The sequence below is a fragment of the Oenanthe melanoleuca genome, chromosome 2 (assembly GCF_029582105.1).
Source record: "Oenanthe melanoleuca isolate GR-GAL-2019-014 chromosome 2, OMel1.0, whole genome shotgun sequence".
Lineage (NCBI taxonomy): Eukaryota > Metazoa > Chordata > Aves > Passeriformes > Muscicapidae > Oenanthe > Oenanthe melanoleuca.
The window spans coordinates 143,358,913-143,376,281 of NC_079335.1; the positions used below are offsets into that span (position 1 = coordinate 143,358,913).

The 17,369-nt window shown below is 42.2% G+C and overlaps 1 protein-coding gene across 2 annotated transcripts in view; it reads right to left on the reverse strand.

Moving 5' to 3' along the window:
• SCN5A (sodium voltage-gated channel alpha subunit 5) overlaps positions 1 to 17,369 on the reverse strand; it is a 166,901-nt gene that overhangs the window by 111,379 nt on the left and 38,153 nt on the right. For both annotated transcript variants that reach the window (XM_056485320.1, XM_056485319.1), the window contains exons 8-9: positions 5,377 to 5,518; positions 3,567 to 3,764 (exon numbers count right to left, since the gene is read on the reverse strand). In XM_056485320.1, coding sequence (XP_056341295.1) covers positions 3,567 to 3,764; positions 5,377 to 5,518 — 340 coding nt within the window. The remainder of the gene's footprint in view (positions 1 to 3,566; positions 3,765 to 5,376; positions 5,519 to 17,369) is intronic.

The following is a 17,369-nucleotide window of genomic DNA, read 5'->3' on the forward strand; positions in this document are numbered from 1 at the left end:
GTGAAAACTACTACTGCTCAGAAATTACTTATCATTTTAGATTTTAAGGTTGTATAGGAGAGATATTAAAAATTTCAGGAGATAAGCAATCATAAAACTTAGGAATGGCTGCATAAAAGGATGGTTTTTCTGTGGAGTTCCCACACAGGGCAGTTTGACACATCATGTACACACCATGCCCACATCTCTGAGCTGACACTTCTGGTGCCAGGCAGGGAAAAACCTCAGGCTGGGGAACCTCAGGTTAAAGTCCCTTGAAGGCAGGGCAGGAGGGCAGCCCAGCTGGGAGTGTCCCTCCCTGCCACAGAGGGATGCTAGGAGCAGCAGGAGCTCAGCTGCAGGTTTCTGTGAACACTTATCCCAGCCAGGCTGCTGCCATCAGATACACAGAGAGAGAACCATGGGCTGACTTTGCTGTGCTCTGTGCTTCCATGCTGTGCTGGCTGGCTGCTGGCATCACTGCAGGAGCAGGCTGGTGGCACAGCAGCTGCTGGGAGCCCAGTTCCAAAGCCTGGGCTCTCAAAGCCACAGCCCTGGGAGGAAGGGCTGATAGGAGCTGGGAGAGCTGGGGCTCTGTCCCCAGCACAGGCAGGAGGAGGGAGGGGGCTCTGGGCACAGGGGTCAGGGCTGGGGGTGCTGGAGGTCCTGGAGAACCAGTGGTGGCCACATCAGTGGCCTGGAGACCAGCCCAATGCAGAGCCCCCAGCTGAAACACCTCAAGAGAGTGAATTGCTAAAAAAAAAAAAAAAGCCTCTCCTGGCTGCCCAGAACAGAAGAAACAGATGAATCCTCAGTGCTATTGTCTGTAAGCCACTAGAATCAAACAGGCAATCATCTCTCCACTGCAAAATACTCCCTTCCTCCCACAGGCATCAGTCCAAGGAAAGTGAAGGCACTTAACAGCCGTGTAAAGAATCAATCATGTATTTCAAGGAGGAGAGGCAGCTCTATCAAGCTGAGAGCACAACAAAACTTAATTCCTGTGGGAAATATCTTTCATAAGCAAGCTGCTTAGAGCAGAGAGGAGGAGAGCTCAGACACTGGTCTAGGTTGTTTTGGTTGGCTTGGTTGTGGTTTTTTTGAGTCAATTGATTTAATTGCTATGCTGAAGTGTTTTCTCTACATAAAGATTTGGCAAGTCTTTTGGTGTTAAGCTCAGATTTAGGAATGTGTTAGACCAATTGTAAAAATTGACTCATAATCCCTAAGCAGGTCTATCAGTTATGTTTCTGCTACCTTATAAAAGCTGGCCTGAACAGTTTTGGTTTTCATTTTTGATTGCTGTCATATTTTGTTGATTTAGGAAATATTGCAGGTGGTGCTACTAAACATGCTGTACTCATACTGAAAAATAAGCTAATTTTTAGTTTCTTAGCATTTTCTTACCTATTCCTTGAATTGTTTCTGCTCTCAATACCTCTCTCAGATATTGTAAATAAGGTTTGGACAAAATTGTTCCTCAAGGCAGATCAGAATCACAGTACAGCTTGTGCTGGAAGGGAGCTTAGAGCTCATCCAACCCCCCTGAACTTTGTCAGTTTGCTCAGGGCTCCATCCAGCCTGGGCCTGAGGATGTCCCCATGTCCTGCCCATCTGCCCTTCTGTCTGGGTTCCTGTGCTGTACCATGTCCTTTTCTTAACCCACTGCAACAGCTCCAGGACAGGTGTGTGGGATCAAGCATACCTGACAGGGACATGTGATGGCTGCAGGATGGGAGGAAAACTTACTTCACATGAGCCCTGATGTGAGGATTACACCAAAGAGAGCTCCTAAGGCAAGAACTCAGTGAGAAAACCAAAATCTTGATCAAGGTTTGGAGAACCAGATTAAAATGAGTAAGATATCTCAGCCATGGTGCAGCCACCCAATCCCCTTTCCTGAGCCCCTTTTCCCAGATGTCTACTTTGAGATGCCAGGAGCTGCTTTGCAGAATTACTGAACTTCATCAGTGAACACCACGGACCCAAATCACTCCACTCCTGAATTTCCTTCCCATAAAGCTAGGATGATACTCCAGGAGTATTGCAAATACAGGGGAGCATTTTTGAAGCACATGGAGACTGAGCAGTGGCAAGAGGCACTGAAAAACCTGGGAGGATATTAGTCACTTCCTCTTCCAAGCAGGCTTTGACTGCCTGAGCCTGGAAGTCTGCTGGAGCTGGCCTAAGGCAACAGAACAAATGATGAGAAAGCAAAGAGCTGCTCTCCAGCCATGTACTGCCCACCCTTTGCACTGAACAGGGCACAGGGAAGATGAGAAATGCTTGGCTGAAAAAAGTCTCTATTATAAATCACATAGACAAATGGGAAAAATTCAGATTTTTCAGGGGCGACTTTCTTTTTTAACACATTATGCTTTCTGGGCTTAATGTTCCCTTCTTTTTGTGTGCACACAGGCTTAATTGAAATCAAAGCCTTCCAAATGAAATTCTTAAATATCTTTAATTATAGTCGGGGCTACCAAAGTTGACTGTTATTAGGAAGAGCTCAGCTGGAGTCAATACACATGAAAATTTGTATAAAATAGGTACGAGCTGGAGCTCAGTTTGTTCCCCTAGGTTATGGCAGAGTTACTCTGTTCAAAGTGGCTGTATATGGACTAAATTGCATTTACCTATTACTTAAACTATCAAAGAGGATCTTTAAAAGGACTTAAATGATTCATAAGCCACTACTAGCACTTTGACAAGAGTGAATTGCATTTTCTATTTTCTTTCCAAGGATTTAAATGGGCTTTGGATTAGGCCCTGAAGCCATATGTACCCAAAAGAAAATTATGCATATTAGTTTATATTGTGTTTCAAGGATTTATTTCTCTGAACTACAGTGCTACGTGCTATTTCAGACTAATTTTCTTATTGTCTTCTTGTTCACAGCACCTAAAATGTTCTCTTCTGCTGTTTAATAAAAGCTTTCTACCCCACACAAACCACATGCAAATTAAATACTGTTATTAAGGCTATAAGGCTACATCCAACATTTGGCCTCCTTGGATTGTTTAAATTTATGACTTAACATTAAATTCATACCCTTTGCATAATTTGCAGATCTTAACCTCAAGGTCTGCCTGTTTACTTTTCCAGGAATGAAGCTGTGTGTGCTTCAAAGAGGTTAATCTGCACCTTTACTTCCATTATCAAACAATTGGATATTTATGGCAGGTTGAGCAAGACAGTGAGGAAACTAAAATGTGGGCTAAAGGGGTGTGGAAGGAGGTTCAGCTGGGGCTCTGGCTGAGCTACCAAAACTGCTGGGTTGTGCTCAAAGGCAGATGTAGTTTTACCATCATTAAAACATCTCACATGCCAAGTTTTCCCTGCTGGCATATGTGGCATTTAAACCAGTACAGTTCTGGATATGTAAACCCCAAATGGCCCCACTCCTAACAGGGAGAACTATATTTTTTCTTTCACACACACAAAAAAAAATTGCAATAACTTTGTCCAGTACAATAAACATTAAACTGCTTTCAAGCAAATTCTTACTTTGGTCATCACACAAATGTAAAATAAAGAGGATGTGAATCCCAAGGTAACATTTATTCAAGTCACCCAAGTTCACTGACCTCCTGCTCTTTCTTCAGCATCTCCATGGCTTCCCGAAACTTTCTTTCCTTCTCCTCTGTTTCAGCAATAGTGGCTTGGTTCTGCTCCTCATATGCCATGGCCACAACAGCCAATATCAGGTTGATCAGGTAAAAAGAGCCCAGGAAGATGACCAGCATGAAAAAAAGCATGTAGATCTTCCCAGCAGATCTGAGAGTCTGTAAGTGGGAAAGCATAGTTAACACAGCTTTACAATGTTTTTAAAAAGGAAAGAAATAAAGAACAGAAGGGGTCTCTTTTAAAATTGAATTTATAATATAATTGAATCCAGCCTTTATTAATAGCTCAAACAGAAAGCCTTTGATGAGAAATGACAACCACATACAAGCAAATAATCTCCTCACCAATAAATTTTTATATCTTAATCAAAAATTGTGTGCCTTGCAGTGAATTAATTTCTAAAAGAATAATGCTTTCAATGCTTTCCATCTTTACCAAATAACTCTGCTGGTTTTCTGTTAGAATAGATATTAGAGTCAGTTGCAGTGAAAAATTCCCCCACAGTTCAATCTGGTTTTATCTAGTATAGAAACCAACCAAGTGGGGTTCATGTTGGATCCCTTCAGATGTCTACAATTTCCTCCTGTATTTCAGGGAGAAAAATACACGTTTAGGGTGCAACTCAACCAAATATCACTGAGACATTTGTGTCAGGATGAGTAGAACCAAACCTTGGGCTCTGTTGAATGTATCCCCTGGTTCCTCACCAGATTTATTGACATGACTGGAATTTAGGGGGACAGCTTATGTGCAACAGATATGTAACAGATATGTTCCATGCTCAGTGAGTTGATATTACTGACAGAAAACACTGTGTGATAGTGTAAGGTCAAATACTAAAATGGAGTGATGTTCATACTTATTTGTCATGACAGTTTCTGTCTTCCAGAGTTGTACATGTAGCTCTGTGCCAAGTAAGTGAGTGCAGCTGTTTAAAGAATCATCAGTTTCATTGTTTTACATTTTCCTGAAGTGAAATTGTGTAACTGGCTGGATGTGAAGCTGAAATCCCCAAAATCTTCAGTGATGTTTACCTCAGTACCTTCAGAGTGGCTCTGTCAGTGTTATCCCCTGATTTCCACATGACCACGTTCCAGCTCTGGCAGGTTTGAGATGCAGCAGCAAATCATCAGTGGTTTCATGGACAGAGAATGTAATTCAGTACCAAACTGACAGATGTAGTTCTTTGGGGTTTGCACACATTTCAGGAAATGCATGTTGAGATGGGAATTTACTCAGAGACCACCTGTGAGTTGAGTCTGGATCTATTTGTGCCTCTGTCTTTCATGATGAAGAGCTTGCAGCAGGGAGAACTGGAATGTATCATGTAGTCTTGCCATTTTCTGAATTTGTGTTCATCACCATGCCTTGAAAAACCAGACGTGCCAAGAACACAGGTGCTTCTCTGGCCTTTTCTTGAGCTGGACTCAAAAGATTAACTTGTGCTACACCATTCACCAAAAAATCACCAAGTGGGGATGTGGGGACTTTCCTTAAGTGGTGAACTTCATTTAGACTCAGGTGAATAAGTGTCTTTCTCTCAGTATCACTTCTTCTCAATTTCCCCAACCAGCCTAGTATCTTTGGACATCATCACTCTCAAGAAAATAAATAAATTATTTGTCTGATTGTCTTTCTCTAGAACATCAGACTATCCTTCTTTAGCACACACACAAAGCACAATTTACCTAATAACCAGCAATTCCTTCTTGTGACAAAAGACAAGATGATGTCTTTATATTTTTGAAGAGTAATAAAATAACCTCATACCTGTTGGTAAAGACGTTCCCAGTAATCTTGAGTCATGAGCCGGAACAAGGAGAGAAAGGCCCAGCCAAAAGTATCAAAGCTTGTGTAACCATGGTCAGGGTTTTCCCCAGCCTTCAGACATATATATCCCTCAGGGCACGTGCTACAAAACATCAAATACAACCTGTGAGATGCATCTGATCTCCAGGCAAACACATCCAATGATCTGGTTTAAGAGCACAGTCACCCATGGTAAATTCCCTCACTGTGTAAAACCACAGGAAACCAGTGATGCTGCTTCACAATATCAAAGGTCTGTGCAATCCTATTTTTTCTTTGAAAGGGTGAACAGGGAAATAATAACCATAGCAGGAGCTGCAATGGCAAATAATCACCTAGCATTTCACATATTTTGAACAGACTGGAATTAGGTGCTTAAATATGATGTCTCTTGGCAGTCATTCCTAATTAAGAATCCAAAGCCTGGAGTCTCCTGTTACAGTTAGCACAGTGATGATGAGCCTGCTCTTTTGGTTGCACAGTCTGACACTGGCTGGACACACCAGCCTGTGCTATCAGAGCACCTTCCTGATTGCTTCCTCTGCCTGACCTCACTCACCCCCCACAAGGATTAAATCCTTAATCTAAGAAACCCAGCCCTTTGTTCCATTCACCACCACAGTCTGGGTCATGACATTTTTTCTATTTCTGCCAGGAAAAAGCTTTCCTTGTGTGTCTTGTAGATTACTGCATTAAATGGCATGCAGACAGCATGAATTTCACTGGCTCTCATTAACCTTTGAGGCTCTTTACAAGTAATTTTCTAGCCCCATATGCCAGAAGAGATAAAAAATGCTCTCAGTGGTAGTGTGTAAGCACTGAACTGCATCACCAAGTGAAACACAAGGTAGAAGAGATCCCATCCTCTCAGAACAGATTAGCCAAAAACCCCCCATTGCTCTTGCACATCTGAAGCCACTCTCCAAAAATAAGATATGACCCATTAGAAACTGAAGACATAGAAATGTGCAAAGGTTTTCTTCTGCATGTATCCTAGGAAGAAAATATGAGATCAAGTGCCCTGGAGCCTTATGGTATTTGGGAATTTTTTAGGTGAGAGCCATCTAATATCTGGAGATGCAGATCTCAGCAGAATGTGCACCAGCTCTCCCTCTTCTCCTAATCCTTCAGATAGAGATGAATCTGGTACAATTCCCTGCAAATTCCAGCTGCACAGCTTGGGATGGTTGGAACATGAGGGGGTTTGGACATATGACTGGTGATTGTATAGCTTTAAGCTTTTTTTGTCCCCAGAAAAAATTCTATTTTCTCAATCATTGCTGGTTTTTTTTTTTTTACCAAAGCAGAATACTGACAGAAATTGAAATGCAAATCATAAATACAAATAAAGCGAATTAATTTTTAAAATGCCAGACAAAAGAAAATTTACTCCTGAGAAAACAGTGTCTTAGTGTGAAAACTGGTGTTCTTTTTCTTTAAAAACTATAATTTTATACAGATATAAAATAAATTTTACAGCATAGGATAGCAACCTGTATTGCATGTCAAAATGGGAATATGTTTTTATACAAATCTATGGTGTCTGCCACCACCAGTAGACATTCAACAGCACTTTTAGAATCTTAATTTAATATCAGTAGTGAATCACAAATTTTAAAGTAAGTCTGGTTTGAATGCTGATAAAAGGAGTGCTGAAGCATTGCAAAATGTGTGCAGATCCTTGTTTACAGTAGTTTTCAGAAAAAGCAATAAAAAATGAACAGCTGATGTTTAGTGAATTAAATGTTACACACAAGTGGGGGTATAATAAGTGATTCTGTCACTTTAGGTAGAGCCAAGTTAGCTTACAGCAGTTGAGAATTCAGATAATAACAATTATATCTCACAAAGAAAGAAAAAGAGTCACTCCTAATTTTTTCCCTGTCAGTCTAGAAACACCTCCTTCTAGACCTTTCCCACTTTGACTACCTATTTTTTTCCTAGTAAGAGCCACATTTCAATTAAAAATACATCAACATTACTGTTAGAAGATAATAATATGCATAAATCTCTTTTTTTTTTTTTCTCTAAAATATGCAGATGCACATTGAATGTCTCTTTTATACCCATGTCCTTTTTTTGAGGCAGCCTTTTTCACTAAACCTCCTCTCTCCCAAAGGCAGCATCTGCTGTCACTCTGCTGTAGAGATGTGAGATTTCTGCCTCTGATCTGCTGCTGCAAAGAGCCTTCATCACCCCTGATGTGCCACTCAGCTGTTCAGGAGCTCTGAGAAATGGATTCTCCAGGCTCCTGAGGAGGAAATTCCCTTTGCTGGCTCTAAGACATCGTGTCTACCCAGGACATGAACATTTCTGCAAGGCTGGTTTTTTCTGCCATGAGAAAATGTCTGCACTCACACTCTGGGCTTGGCTGGAAATTTTGTGATGGTGTCCAGAGGTGCAGAGTCCTTTCCTTAATCTCTCACTAAATGGAAATTCTGAATGGTTCCACTGATCTGGTCTCACTGATCTTATTTTAACATCATTGCTAATGGCCTAAATAACCCAATGCAGCTGAGAGAAACTTTGCTGGTGGTTCCTTTAATGGTAGACTTCAGCCTAGGCAGGGCAGCCATTTGGAAATGGAGCTTCTTCTAGAGTAAGTTGCCTAAATTCTTAGGCAAAATGGCAATTTTGCCATTAATATCAATTATTGAGAAGGGTGAGATTTTCCTCTGAATCTCAATTAGTAGAGAGAATTTCCTCTTAATCTCTTCACCCTTTTGAAAATGTGCCTGGGAGAAAGGCGATATCAGGAGCATTGGTTGAATTTTCACAGGAGTTTCTGGGCACATATTAGAGGATACAAAGTCACTCAGGTTCACTGCCAGTGTTGCCTTCTAGAGAAACTTTTGATGAAGAAGAATTTTCAAGCAAGTTCTCAAATCACTTTGCTTGGAAATCCATAGGGCATGGAGATGCAACCCCTCTGACAGCAAAAGTGAGCAGTGGTACCTCAGAGGAATATTTTCTGTTTATAATACAATTAGTATTATACACATATAATACAATTTTTTCATGTTTCATTCTGTCCTTATGGGTCATTTTCCACTGTCTAACAACCCCAGCTGGCAGCCAAACCCCACAGAGCTGCTCACTCACCCCAGCCCCAGTGGGATGGGGGAAAGAATTGGATGAGTGAGAAATGACATGAGAATGAGTGAGATAAAGACAGTTTAACAGAGCAGAAAAGGATGAAAATAAAAATAACGATATTAATAATTACAATAATAAAATAATTAAACTATACAAGTGATGCTCAGTGCAATTGCTCACCTCTTGCTGAGCTCTGCCCAGCCAGTTCCCAAGCTGTGTCCCCCATCCAGCTTTCCCCCACTGTTTATATACTGAGTATGTGGTCTGGAATATCCCCTGGAATATCCAGTTGGGGTCAGCTGTCCTGGCTCTGTCCCCTCCCAGCTCCTTGTGCCCCCCCAGCCTCCTCCCTGCCAGAATCTGAGATGTCTTTCACTTCTTAGCAACAACTGAAAACATCAGTGTGTTACCAACATCATTCTGATCCTAAATCCAAAACACAGCACTGTAGCAGCCACGAGGAGGAAAATTAACTCCATCCCAGCTGAAACCTGGAAAACACACTTCTCTAATAATTTTTTCAGCTTTAAGAGCATTCCAACGAGGTGCTGCAGCATGAAAAGCATGAACCTCAGCCTAAAAATGTTGTTAATGTTAGCGTACACCCTTCTTATGGCAACCAGACCCTTGAGACAGAATTTCCTACTTGTCAACTCCTTATTCCTGCTCACCCTCTTTCATGGCCAACAGAGAGATAACCCTCAGGGTATGGGAATGTGTTAAAAACACTGAGAGAAAAAAGAAATGCTGCTTACTAGAAAAACACTACAGAAATTTAGGTGTAAGGCTCTCACATGAGAATATTATTCTGCAACTGACACCATTTCCTCTGAGGATTTTTTTAAGGAGCCTCAAGATTTTACTGAACCTTCCTCCATGCATGACATTAAAACTACCCCCTTCGGATTTTTTAGCAAACACTTCAACTTCTTTTACCTCAGGGAAGCATTTGAGAGGATTGCACTCTCCTCTGATGCACAGGGATGGGCAACAACAACAAGCTACATAAATATACCATCCTCCACAGGAGTGTCACAGGATGCTGTTCAATTGATCACAATAAAATTAGTGTCATTGATTCAGAAAAGTTAAAAGCAGCAGCCTACCTACCTATCCATCAGGCTGTAATCACCACTGCAAGCTGGCATTGGTACAGGAAATTAAAGGACATAAGAAACAACTTTGGTTTAAATAACACAGGCTTGGAATGCCAGAGAGCTGGAGCTGAGGGGCATAATTACAAAATGCTCTGTCTCAAGAGTTTAATCTAGGCAAGCCAAGCAACCTGCTGATCCAGGCTACAGTGGCCAGTAGGGTTAGACAGTAAAAGAAGATTTGTAAAACATCCATGCACTGGATTGTAACATCCAGATCCTGAAGATAAAGGGAGGGCTGTCCATGTGCTACCAGGAATCACATCCATGACATCTGGGAGGTGAAGGCTGCACTTTCCTTGGGCTTAGGTCACAAAGAGACACTCTGGTTTGCTCACTACAGAACCAATCAAGCACATACCACAGACACAGCACAAATTAAAAAAACAAACCCTTGTTTTAGTAAGGATCCCTAAGTGTTCCTGCTTAGGTCACACCTTAAGCCTAAGAGTGCAGAAATCAAACAAAAAAAAGTTTATAGCTGATGTCTTTGACACATGGCTCATTGCTGGGGAATGGAAATCACCCTGGTGGTCAGAAATGGGTCCCCCAAGGTGGAGTTTGAAAGCCTGGCAGCTTTTAAAGGACAGACAATACCCATGAACTCTGTGGCTGGATGCACAGAATCCACACACCTCAAAAAAGAGGCTTAGATTTCCTTTACACCACAGTCCTGAGTATTTTCCCCTGCACATTCAGTGTTTTCTCCTTTCCCTTGACTCTGCTGGAGGAGACAGCAGTCAAATAGAAGATCATATTGTGGGGAACAAAGATCCTCAGATTAACATTTTCTCTTACCCCAAAAAATGAAACTACCCATTCTAAAACAGGAATATATTTGAAAAAATGAATGTTGTAAGGATAACTGGGCATGTAGGAGAAAGGGGCCAAAAGCCAACAGCACTTCAGCCATAGCCATTGATGTCAGTGGGTGCTTGAGGTGCCTGAAAGTCACAGTTTTTTCTCCTTTCCCTGCTCTTTCTTGTTTTGTAATATTAAAGACTAATCACAGTTAAAGTGTCTGACTTACAATTCCCCACTAATTACCATCCAAAAGACAAAATCTGACTTGCAGTGCATGCTTTGTCTTGGATAGGTCTGACCAGGAGCCCCCAGCAGCTCTCACTCCAAGCATCCAAATGCACAGAGACACACTGAAGGACATTTTTAAAAGCAAGGGAAGGGGTGCCAATGGTCTGAAATGACAGAAGTGCCAGCAAATTGAACCATATGCTGAAGGGAAAAGGAAAAAACAAAAAAAAGCGATGATGACAAGGGAAAGAAATGCTCAGAATAAAGAGCAACATCAACCAAGGAGGAGAAAGGAGGAGAAAGGAGGAGGTGCCCCTGAGCAGGTTTGCTCACAGGCTCAGAGCACCCACTGACCTGTGCATGCTGCTGACTTGCATCCAGGAAAAGTTCCAGCCTCTCCCTCTGGCTGCTTGCTCAGGCAGATGGAAAAGCAGCCCACAACATCACAGCAGAGAGAGGGGAACACCTCCTTCCACTCTGTGCCTTGTCCAGGCTCCTGCTGCAGCCAGGCAAGCAAATTCCTGTTTCCTCTGGCTCAACCCTGTGGCCAGGCTTCTGTTGGAGCTTCTGTCTAACCCACCAAACAATATGTAGGGCACTAATTTATCACCATAAACATAACAGCAGATTACTGCCTAATGAAGGCTGTAGCCTCTAGTAAGTCTGCCTCTCTCATGTGGCTGATGAGCTTATTACAGCTTTGACTAAGAGGTAATATTACCCCTCCTTAAGAATTGAGTGGATTTGGATTTAATCCCTACTGCTGCTGTTCGACCAGAGACATGATCTCCAAACACACCACTGATCCCTAGGAATGGGGACTTTTATTATTGTTCCTAAACCTATATAATTCCTCAAGTCATGGCCATGGCCCCTGAAGCACTTTTGAGATGTCACACTTGCTTTCTGTTTATTTAACACACTCAAGCAAGAGGCTTTCCCACCATGAGCAGACCATCCTCACTCTCCTGTCACTGCAACCAGCTCAGAGGAAGGGGAAAAGGTTATGAGATTTACATCAGAATCTAGGTAAATTCATTTAGGGTGTGTTGCATAGCCTGAAGGTTTGAAACAAATTCACTAGTATTGCTTGATAATCTGGGATGTAATTATGTTTTTAGCTCTAGTAGTTAAACAGCACAGTTCTTTCCAAAATACCCTTGCTTTGGTGAGGGCACATTTGGAAACTGTGCCCCTTTCTTCACTCAAACAGCCTTTACAGCCTCTCCCACCTGTCAGCCCAGCTGTGCCACATCAGGCTGCATTTGGTGAGGGTAATGCACACACCAATCCCATCAGGCACATCCCAGAGCTCCCACTACCCCATTTCCTGGAATAGACCCCTTCCTGCAGCAAGTTAAACACTGACCCTGACCTGCCTGACAAAGCTGGGTAGTCCTGACATGACTTGCTGCCAGGGCTTTCCCCTGAACTGAAGATTTTCTCTCTTCTCCAAAAGTTACTTCTTGTTTCTATTGTACTCTGCTCCTTGTAAGCACAAAATAATTTTTTTGCAGTACATCAAGGGGGAAAATGTAGTCAGATCAACAAAATGGAAAGCAACAAAAAAATTCTGTCTGATTAAATGAAGAAAACTCAAATTTCAGGTATTTCTGTTGCTCCCCAGGAGTGTCTCTGTGCCCACCCCACTCATCCAAGGACTGCATCTCTGAAATGCCAAACCTCCAAGCCAAGAGAGCTCTTCTCACCCTATTTGTCCAGCATCCAGCACAATATGGCCTGGGTCTAGTACCTTATGTAAAATAATTAACAACAAAAATAACAATAATAACACAGATACAAGTTGAGGCAACTTAGAGCTGCAGTGGTCCCAGTTGCCAGCAGCAGAATAAGAGTCAGCTGTGTGCACTGTTCCCTGGTGCAGCTCCCCAGCTCCTGGTGCAGCTGGGGCTGGGTTGCTGGATGCTGTTTGACCTGTTCTGGCAGACATACATTTTTCCAGGCTCTCCCCTGCCAAGGTGTGGGTGAGAGCTGCAGCAGCCCTGGTGGAGGCAGCTGATAGCAGCTCTCCTGCTCAGCACAGAGCATGTTTCTTCTCTACCCTTCAGGGGGGTGATAAGCCTTTACAAGGGGCTTTAAATCACCTCGTGGAGGATGCATAAAGGCAAAGGAATGTTACTACAGCTCAGAGAGATCAAAGTGCTGCATTGCTGTAATGAGTGTGCTGGGAGGAGGGTGGGGGGCAGAAACTGCCACAGAAACTCTGCTTTTGGTGCTCATGGAGACTAGGAAAACAGGCATGATGCAATTTCACATGTGGGTATTAATTACCTTAGCAAAATGCCACAACACAGAAGAAAACAAAAGTGTTTGTTGGTGGATTTTTTTTTTTTTTCTGATGATGCCTTAGAAAGAGTTAGGACTGACACAAAAACTTTGAGGAGCGCTACAACTCATGGTCATTCCTTCATCCCTTACATGCAATGAGCTCAGTGACAGAATTTACCAAATCACAGAGAATCCTGCCCCACAGTGTACATTATTTTAATGTATCCTGTCAAGAAAAATCAAGGTCATAGTGAGAATAAAGGTAGCTAAAGTTTCTATAGCAACAATTACTAGGATGCAGTTGCCAAAGGTGCTTTCTTGTTGTTCCTGAAGCAGATTTACTGGCTGCTTTTTCCTTCCTGTTCACTAGTCTTTTTTGGTGATATCAGTGCAGACATGATGCAAATGTACTTTCCTCAGTATGATCTTGTAGACTATTCCTGCCCATGAGCTGAATACACAGGACATGTCATGTGTAAGGGAAAAAAAAAAAAATCTGTCTGACCTTGAGATCCAAAGGGGGCACAACTGATTTAAAACATGCACACTTTTCTGAGGAACCAGCTCCTTGTTGTAATTGCAAATGAAAAAGTGAAAGAATTTAAGTTTCTCTTTTGTGTCTGTTTACTTTGAACATTGAGAGCATCTTGTCTCTTTCTCCTAATGGACACATTTCCTTGCTGTTTCTATTGCTCAGCCAAACCTCCAGGCAGGAGGGGAAATAAAAACAGCAGCCTAAGCACAGCAGAAAAACATTGCTGTGAAATTACAGAGGGATGAAAGTGGAAATGCTTTGGAGCTGAATTCTTCCTTTCTCATAGCCAGATAATTCCACTCTGCTGCAGTCCCCACAAAAAGTCTGTACTCAGTGGGGAGGCAGGGGACTCTCACCAAAGCCATTGGTTAAATGTCACCAAGAAGGGACAAGCTGGAATTGCACAGGAGGGTTGGTGTGGCCTGACAGGGATGGGTTCCACACTGGGAATCTGCTCTGGAGCTGGTGCTGTGCTCCAGCAGGATGCCTCCTTGGATCTGAGGGTGGGATTTTATTTATTTATTTATTTATTTATTTATTTATTTATTTATTTATTTATTTATTTATTTATTTGTAGGAAGTGGGTGGTGGTTCCTGCTGTCACCTGTTGCTCTGCAGCCTTCACAAATCCTGCTCCACTTGGTGTCAGGACTTGATTTCACTAAGGAAAGAGCAGTTTCCACCTTCTGCTCCCACCTAAGATCTCCCAAGTATTTGGTCTTTGTTCTGGATCTTTACTGCACCTTTCTTAAGGCTGAAACAAAGTGTTCAACATTGGATAAGATATATATTGGGGATTAAATTGAAAAGCAAATTTATAGGATTTGTAATCTCTCTTTAAAATCAGACTTTTTTTTGTTGTTCTTTTTTTTGGTTTTTTTTTGTTTTTGTTTTTGTTTTTGTTTTTGTTTTTGTTTGTTTTCTTGTTTGTTTCTGGTTGTGTTTTTTTTTTTTTTTTTTTTTTGTTAAGGGAGCCTTACTATTTAGCACTGCTCCCAGTGTGACCAATCTGTGACACACAGAGCAAAGCATTTTTCTATCAGTGCAGTCAGCTGTGAAACACCAAGCACGTGCCACTTTGAGCCAAAGAACTTCTTTGATCACAATCATTTGATTTGCTCTCTTCTCCAAAGGTTACTTCTTGTTTCTATTGTACTCTGTTCCTTGCAAGCACAAAACAAATTCTTGCAGTACATCAAGGGGGAAAATGCAGTTGGATCAGCAAAATGAAAAGGAATAAAAAAGTTCTGTCAGATTAAATGAAGAAAAGCCACATTTCAGGTATCAAGAAGAAGGTTTCTGAGGCATCACATGGGAAACTCCAGACAGATTAGCCCTTGTGCACCTAAGAAATTTGGCATCTCCCTGACATTCCTACCATGACTGCACCATGGTTTTTAAAGTAGATTCTTGAGGTTGTTAGAGCATATCTAAAAATGTAAATAAATGGGTTTTTTTCTTTCCTCTGCCAGGTCAAGTACTAGAGACATGTTTGCTGCAGCTGAGTGACATACATCTATTCAAATCCCTTCTGAACTGGAATCAATATTAGCTAGATCCATTACCTCCTGCTTTATTGGCAGCTTGGGTGCTTGTTCAGAAAACAGTCCCTCCCAGTAATGTAATAAAGCCCCCACCTTGGAGATAATTAGATTGCCTGAGATATAGAATGCACTGATGATCATTTCCCTGCTGATTTTGGCTTGCTACTCCAGCTCAGGTTGCAGTCTCCATCACTGCACACTCTTACATTAGACCACTTGAGTCTCATCACCTAACAATTGCCATAGCAGATTTGTTTGGATTTTTTTCTTAACTCTTCCATAATAACAGCAACCAGACAAACCTCAGAGTGTCATTAACATGCTTTTAAAAATGCACTGAAATGGCTTTTTCAATTACCTCAAGATTTAATATCCTGGCCACAACACAGCTATCCCTCACTCTAACAACAAATCCTTCCAGGAGAGAACACACGACACCACCCTTCCCTGAGTCCCCTTTGGGTCCCCAGTGTATCCCAGAGTTGATGAGTTCAAACTGTGAGCAAAAGCACATTCCACAAATGCTATGAACCCTCAGACACAGCCTTGCCAATACAAGAGTCCTCACTTGTCATGAATTTCATTACTAATAAATGAGGGAGCCACAACCTCATCTTCCATTTCCTCTTGAGCCCCCTCCCCTGCTCCCGTGGAGCAGCCTGCCCCAGAATGTCCCAAGCACACAGATTTTGGTTTTCTGTTGAACATTCTTGCTCCTGGCTTCAACCATTGAAGGGTGAGAGAAAACAAATCCACTCCTTAGATAGATCAGCCTGTACATGATGCTCTCCCTGTCCCAACAGGTGGAATACACGACTTTGCACATCCCCTGGGGGCTGAGGATCATCTTTCTAATTATCTTCATGTCTTAAAACAATGGCAGTGGACTGGCAGCAGCTCTGTGCAATGTACAGCAGATGAGACAGCACTTGCTAATCCCGAGCCAAAAAAACCCAGTGTAAGTAGGAATATTTATTACCCATTTTTAGGTATTTAAACTTTACCCAGTGGTATTAAATACTTAACTAAAACAGCAGAAGGTTGAAGAAGAAAGAACCGAGGCATGAAGGGAAGGTTGGTTTCCCTTGATGTCACGAACACTGACAGGTTTGATGTTTTGATATCAAAACAAGTACAAGAGCACTCAGTTTGAAGATGTCATTTTTGTCCTCTTATACTCAAGAGCTGCAAGTTCTCCCCAGGCTGTTTCAGGCTGCAACTCTCTCGTGGGCACAGTGCCTCCACCAGAGGTTTTCTCCAGTCATGGCTTTTTGCTGACACACTGCAATTTATTAACTTTCATGGGAAGCAAAAAGGGTGGGTTTGCTCATTCACCTTGCTAGAAACTAACCCTTAAATCCACACAGGCTGCCAATATATAAATACCCCATGGATATTGGGTTGGTGTTTAACTTCCCACCAGTTGAACAATTCCAAAGCAGCAGTAATCAGCTCTTTCAGCATCGCCCATGAGCAGCATGGCTCAGGCCATCAGTCAGAACAATGAATATTCCATGACACACAAAATATTGTTTCTGTGCAGAGCACTTGTTTTTCCCAATACTATTGGTTTGCAAAGGCTGAGGTTCACCAGCACAGTGGAGGTTGCCAAATCCTGGGATTCCCGGGAAACATCCCAATAGCCTTGGAGTTCTGCCTGAGCCTGGATAAACACAATGTATTACAATCAACAAAGGCCCTAATTAATGGATGCTGACATTGTACCTCTGGAGGAGCAAACAAAGGGGAAAGCATGGCCCTCTGCCCAAGGACCTGAGTCTAACTCAGGCTGGCAACACAGATCAGACACACCAGACCTGCAGAGGGACTGACATGAGCTCTCCCTTTGTCTTGTGTCAATACAGATACAGGCAGTGGCAGCAGAAAGTAAAACAGCTCTCCCCGGGACTTGAGGGCTTTTCTTGCCTTTTTGTCCACAAGCAAGTTCAGATTTTATCTTCCTTCATCTCCCTGCTGCCTCCCTGCACACACATGCCTATTTTTCCTCATGAAATTCCTCCTAAATGAAATTCTTTTTTTTTTTAATTTTCTTTTTTTGGTTCTACCAGCTCACAACATCCCCCTTCAGAAGCAGATATCTCACCTCCTCCCCTCTCTTGACCTAAGACACCCACCTCCCTGCTTCAAATGCTCTCACACATTTGGCTCAATTTTCCACCTTTTCCTACTGCTCCTAACAGCCTGCAATCTCTGTATGGCTTATAATTTCCTCTGACCACAGAGGATCCCATGTCTTTCCATTCTGTCTGAACTCTTCCACTTCCATCAAGATCATGAGAAGCT